Source organism: Cibotium barometz, chromosome 59, assembly GCF_041138505.1.
Source record: "Cibotium barometz isolate CiBa-2024 chromosome 59, ASM4113850v1, whole genome shotgun sequence".
Taxonomy (NCBI): Eukaryota; Viridiplantae; Streptophyta; class Polypodiopsida; order Cyatheales; family Cibotiaceae; genus Cibotium; species Cibotium barometz.
In genome coordinates this window covers 19,240,337-19,246,647 of record NC_141104.1, presented here as the reverse complement: position 1 = coordinate 19,246,647, position 6,311 = coordinate 19,240,337, and the positions used below count along the sequence as shown (strand labels likewise).

The following is a 6,311-nucleotide window of genomic DNA, read 5'->3' as shown; positions in this document are numbered from 1 at the left end:
TCATCATATCATATTCACATCACATCACATCACATCCATTCACATCACATCTCATCCATTCACATCTACCCCGATCCACATCACATCCATTCACATCACATCTTGTCCATTCACATCTACCCTGATCCATATCACATCCGTTCACATCACATCTCATCCATTCACATCTCATCACATTGTATTCACATCCATTTATATCTCATCATATCATATTCACATCACATCTCATCCATTCAGATATCATCACATCACATTCACATCCATTCACATGTCATTGCATTATATTCACATCCACATCTATTTACATCGCATCACATCTTATCCGCATCTCATCACATCCACTCACATCTCCTCACATCACATTCACATCTTATCATATCACTTTTAGTACAGTTTTCTACTTTTGATACCGATGGGACTTTTCTAAGTTTCTGCCAATTACTTGGTCTAGTTAAAGGTACTTTTTCTTGATGAAAATTTTCATATTCTTTCTCAAACTTCTCAAGTAAAATGTATTCAATATTCTTCTTTTTGAGTAAAAGATTCATGGGATTTATAAAAATCAATTCTACCCATATTTTCCAATAAATTTAATAATGCTCAAATTTCCACTTTTGATAAATACTCATAATTTAAATTATGCCAAAAATTCCTCATTTTGATTGAACACAAAGCCTCTCCAAGCTCTCAAGCATTTTGCAGTTCATGGTTGTGGATTTTGCATTTGTTTTGAGTAACGTATAAGCAACCAAAGTTTTTGAAGGTGCACAATTCTATGTTTTTTGGAGCTTAATGAGAGCTCATTGGAGCTATGATTAGTTTTTTTTAACTAAATGATGCTTTTGTGATCTTTTGAAAGTTTAAGGGCTTGGGAATTATGGTGAAATTATTCAATAATCATTATCAATTTTGAAGAGCTTCTAGACTCCTAGACCCATGGCTACTACGCCAATAGGCCCTTTAGTTTATTTGTAAGCATTTTTACATGCCTTGGATGTGACAAGCAGTGGAAATGGCTTCTCGATAAGCAAGATTGTTGAGTTATGGGGCTAACGAAAAAAAGTATGTATAAGGTAGCATCTTGTTCTATGGCTAAGTGTGTATAGAAAGACCTTAAGTGTTTTTTTTTGTGGTTCCATGGAAAGTGTGTATAAGGTAGTATATTTAAGCTCTTTTCTTGTTCCATGGCTAAGTATGTATAGATCTCAAGTGTTTAATAAGCTCTTTTTTTGTGGTTCCATGGAAAGTGTGTATAAGGTAGTATATTTAAGTTCTTTTCTTGTTCCATGGCTAAGTGTGTATAAGGTAGTATATTTAAGCTCTTTTCTTGTTCCATGGCTAAGTATGTATAGATCTCAAGTGTTTAATAAGCTCATTTCTTGTTCCATGAGTAAGTATGTATAGATCTTAAGTGGTTAAGCTCTTAAAAGGAGTTGAATAGGCAGGCAAGACGTTAGAGGACGAGGGTGTATTATGTAACTCTAGAACTTCCGGCTTTTCATTGCCCCAAGAAGGCTATGTGGATACACATATAAAGTGACCCTTTGGGCAAAAGTGAATCCTGCATGCATTTGATCCATACTCCTTTATCCATGGCAACTCTAAAGTTCATGCTGGCCACCTTCTTTGCTATGCTTTGCTTGTTGATCAGCTTCAGCTATGGGCTTTCCCCCTCTATCGCCCATGCTAATGAGCCCTTCTCTCTGCCCCAGCACATGCCCACCTGCATTTACACAGCCCTTAACTCATTCATTAGCTCAATCTCCACCCACACTGCTTACCATCTTGGCTCCAAACTAGAGAAGGAGATAGGCTGTGCAGAGAAGAGTCACAAGGTTCTGATTCGTCTCAGGCTCTTCGATTCTAACAATACCAACGAGAGGGTTGCTTCGAAGGTGGTGGAGCATGGAAAAGCATTGCAGAAGCAATTTGCAAGCTTGCTAGAGGAGTTCCGGGCCACCTTGAAGCTTAGGTACAGGTGGGCGATCATAATGAGCGGGCATTATTGGATGGAGTACCACACAAGTACTGATGGTGGGTTAAGCAGCAACAAAACCTTAATCGGGGTAAAGCTTGTGAGAGCCATTAATGAAGGCAAGGAGGCCAAGAGGAGGGGCAACAAAACAAGGAAGGAGAGGGGTAGCAGGAATATGGATGGTGTATTGAACGATGAAGGCGATGGCGATACTGATAGCAGCAGTGATGTGTTGGATTGTTTGCCAAGGGGTGATGTGCTGGTGAGCCACAACAATGGCGGTGGGGCAGATACAGGGTTTGATAAGCTGGAGGCGCCTCATGCACTAGTATCACAGAACAATGAGTATTATATGATGATGCAGGGCGACTGCAATTTGGTGCTGTATAGCGCAGGAGGGGGTGTGCCGTTATGGAGCTCCAGGACCAAGGGCAAGGGGAGCAGGTGCAGCCTGTCTCTGCTGCGCGATGGCAACCTGGTGATCTCTAAGGGGGATGATGATGATGATAGCCAGCGCGTTTGGGCCTCCGGGACCTCCCTCTCCTGCCCCTCCGTCTTCATCCTCATCCTGCAAAACGATGGTAACGCCGTCATCTACAACATGCTCAATGGCCTCCCCATCTGGGCCACCGGCACCAACCGTTAAGTATCCCTTTCTTTTTTTTTTTTTCGAATAAAAAAATAACTCTCTCTCTCGCTAGTGGGATTGCCCTTGCGATGGGTCCACATGACATGGATGCACTTGGGTTCAGGTTCAAGTCTCTCCGTCGATTGGTCTCTCTAGATCAATAAAGTTGACATTAAGCGTCTCTCTCTCTCTCTCTCTCTCTCTCTCTCTCTCTCTCTCTCTCTTTTGTCCTCCTTAGGCCCTTTACACACACATCGTCCGAAAAAAGATGCCTAGCAATAATACACACACATCCCCCGAAAAAAGATGCCCGATAGCAACTCTCTCTTTTGTCCTCCTTAGGCCCTTTACACACACATTGCCCGAAAAAAGATGCCTGGCAATAAATACACACACATCCCCTGAAAAAAGATACCCGGCAGCTATTCTGACCGGTAATCACTCTATCCTCCCTCATGGAGCACTGGGGTTGTTCTGATTGGTAATCGCTTGGCCTTCCACGGTTGATCCCATGCCCCAAGGGGTCTTAATGACCCCATGGGAGATAGTCTTGAGGATGGCTAGGCTCTACACGACGTCACCCATGAAAGATTTGTACTCGTAATGTGGAAGTACTAATGTTTCTTGGTTTTTGGAGGTCTCCTGCTTGCCTAGTTATGACTTCCTAAGACAATATTAATGTTTATCTTTGATAAATGCATTTAGATTCACTAATTAATTGTTGTTAATGTTTAGCTTCCCTCAACTCTAGTCTACATTATGCCAAATTGTTTTTAGCCTTCCTTTTGAAGAGGAAGGCTTTAACAACATTCTAACTTTTCTTTCTTGAAAATTAAAGACATTATAATAATCTACCATGAATATTGGTACACTAATCAACATTGTTCATGATGTTTCTCAAGCTATTTCTCTCTTGGGTGGATCCACTTTTTCTAATAGTTTTATTTAAGGGATCCCCTACAAGTCTGGATGTACATCTTAGCCGTGTTCTTTTTAGGCTGTCTCTCTCTCTCTCTCTCTCTCTCTCTCTCTCTCTCTCTCTCTAGCACCCCCTTTCTCTCTCACTCTCATTTTTTTAAGAGATTTTCTCCTATCTTAATTAGCTTTTATTTTGGTCCTTGGTCCATCTTCTAGATTAAATTGTTCTCTCTAGCTCGCACGTCTTTATTGTGTTGTAGGGGAAAATTAAGATGGACATCGCTTTATCTTCTTGCACATCTTCATTGATGTGTTGTAGGGGAAAATTGATGGTGTGTTGTAGGGGAAAATTAAAATGGACATTACTTTATCTTTGTGTCGAGTGTATGAGATTCATTAACATAGTCTCTCAGGTGCATCAAGAACAACACTCTTCTCCTTTTACATATATCAAGCTCAAATTGGCCTTTTCTAAGCATTTATTTAGAAGCTTCTCATGAATGTCACTATGCAATTATTTTTGTCAAGCATGATAGATAATTTTCAAAGGATGTTAAGAAAATTACAATATATATAATGCAACAATTTCTATGCATCTCTTTTAGTTTTTAAAAAGTGCCCTAGCTTGTAAAAAACAATGGCTTCTTTTTGGCATCATGTCTTTTCATAATTAATTGATCGAATCATAAGTCATGTCTTTTAAAAGTAGTTTGGACATCTAATGACATGAGATTTCTATGTAATCATTTGTCAATACCATTGTAAGAACATAACTTCTTATACGCTAACTCAGTTATCTTTTTATCAACATATGTTATCTATTTCCTTATTTCCTTATCAATAACTTACATGCTAAGCTAGGTTTTTTTCACATTTTAAGTCATTATTTTTATTACATCTCAAACTATTATATATTCTTAAATAATTATTATTAGACAATTCTTTTAGCACTAAAGAGTTTTATATCTAAATCAATTTTCAATGTGATGTTTTAATTTTAGTTCTCATTTTTTGGTTTTGTAGAATGATTGTGCATGAGCAAAGGAGACACCCGGGAGACAAGCTCAATTTCCTTTGCATATAAATAATATGTAAAGACATGAAAAACTTAAGAACAAGTAAAGCATATCATTTTATGAATAACTATGTAAGCTTCTCCTTAATGATTGCTTTTATATCATGTGGCTATATGCTTAATCCTAAACTTTAAAGCTCCTTGTAGTGGTGTTTTAAATCTGTAACATTTTGTTGATTTTAATTTAAATAAGAGGTTCTTGATAAACATAAAGACATAAAGTCCTTTCTACTAAGATTTTTTGAGAGTATAGATATGAGTTTGTATGCAACAATGAGCTTTATTGATCTCACTTAAAAAGATTTTGACAATGACAAACTATTCTTAGTAAGCATTGTTTTCATAAAATAATTAGGTGATTTCACTCAAAAAATATGAATTATGGAAATCTACTTTTTAAGTCACAATTGTTTTGTACATAAAGGATCTTTTGTAGTCTTCAAATTTGCATGCTACATGTTTCTGTATAAAAGTGGGCTATTATAACTATATAAGACTAGTGTATTAAATGATTTATTAAGAGTCATCATGGCACTTAATTTGAAGTTTAAGACTAGTTATAATATTTTCAAGTCAGAATAATTTTATCTAAATTCTTTATTGGAGTCCTCAACGTAATTTCTTATTGATTTTCATGGGATTCCTCACAAATTACACATGACTTGTCTTGACTCTCATGGTGTTCCTATACTATGCACTCTAGACTTTAGAAAAAAAGATAGGAAGAGGTAATAAGAAACAAATATGCCACCCGCTTATGTTTTGGAAATTGTTAGGAGAGTGCAAGGTTTTTGGATTAGGCTTTTAATATAGATTAGGCTTCATAAGCATCATAAAAGACTTGATTGAGTTGGTATTTATAGGATTTTAAGGGAGCTTCAAGCTCCCTTATGTCCTTGTCCACATCACCCAAGTTCTAGGTCTACAATTCTACCAATATTTCTTCTAGAGTAAATGTACATTTTCCACTAAAGTGAATCCACTAAAGTGCTAAAGTGAACCTTTTATAAACTTTAAGGCTTCACTTTTACAAATTAACCTATACAAAATGACACACGACCAAAATATTCAGAATACCTATGGAATTTATAATGGGGATATTACAGTATCCTCCCTCTTCTTTTAGCATGCATCCCTACAAGTGAATCTAACCATCGATTCATTCCATGATGGCTAAAAGATATGCTAGGGTCAAATCAAGAAGAGCCAAAGTCAAAGATAAGGACAAGGATTGATGATAGAAACATCTCACGAAGATAATCTTGCAGTCCACAAAATTGTAAGAAATCAGGGTTTCATAGACTTAGGGTGGATAGTAATGAGATTAAGCATCATTATTAAGGTTTAGATTAATGTTAATACCTACAGGAGTTGAGAGAAAGAGATAGAAGAGAGGATATGAGAAAAGTGCTTTTGTATTACTTCAATTGGAAAACCTACATTTATCTAGGTACAAAAAGGCTACAACCAAAATCTCCCATGTGAGATAAACATCTCGACCTAAAATGGTGACTCCTAGCACACCCTACAACTTGGATACTTATTTGACATTTTCTAACACTCCTCTCTAATAATTATCCTCAATACAATGGATTTTTTTTGGATTTACCAAGTGTATCTTTCGCTTTAGTTTCACCGACTTCACCATACAAGGAATACTCCAGACATTTAAAACAAACAAGGAGTACACCTAATAACTTAAACACATAGAGAGA

The 6,311-nt window shown here is 37.0% G+C and overlaps 1 protein-coding gene across 2 annotated transcripts; it reads left to right on the top strand.

The window, feature by feature from the left end:
• Window positions 1-1,579: 1,579 nt before the first annotated feature.
• On the top strand, window positions 1,580-4,792 carry LOC147605562 (uncharacterized). 2 transcript variants are annotated; one of them, XM_086793575.1, is made up of 2 exons: window positions 1,580-2,616; window positions 4,545-4,792. In XM_086793575.1, exons 1-2 carry the CDS (start codon window positions 1,593-1,595, stop codon window positions 4,547-4,549), a joined length of 1,029 nt encoding a protein of 342 aa, XP_086649701.1. In that variant the 5' UTR covers window positions 1,580-1,592; the 3' UTR covers window positions 4,550-4,792. The 2 variants fall into 2 exon arrangements, with proteins under 2 accessions (XP_086649701.1, XP_086649702.1); XM_086793576.1 differs by lacking the exon at window positions 4,545-4,792 and having other exon boundaries at window positions 1,580-2,621.
• The last annotated feature ends 1,519 nt before the right edge of the window (window positions 4,793-6,311 follow it).

Excerpts from the sequence above, each read along its gene's own strand:
- LOC147605562 (XM_086793575.1), top strand. The coding sequence starts at position 1,593 with ATGGCAACTCTAAAGTTCATGCTGGCCACCTTCTTTGCTATGCTTTGC.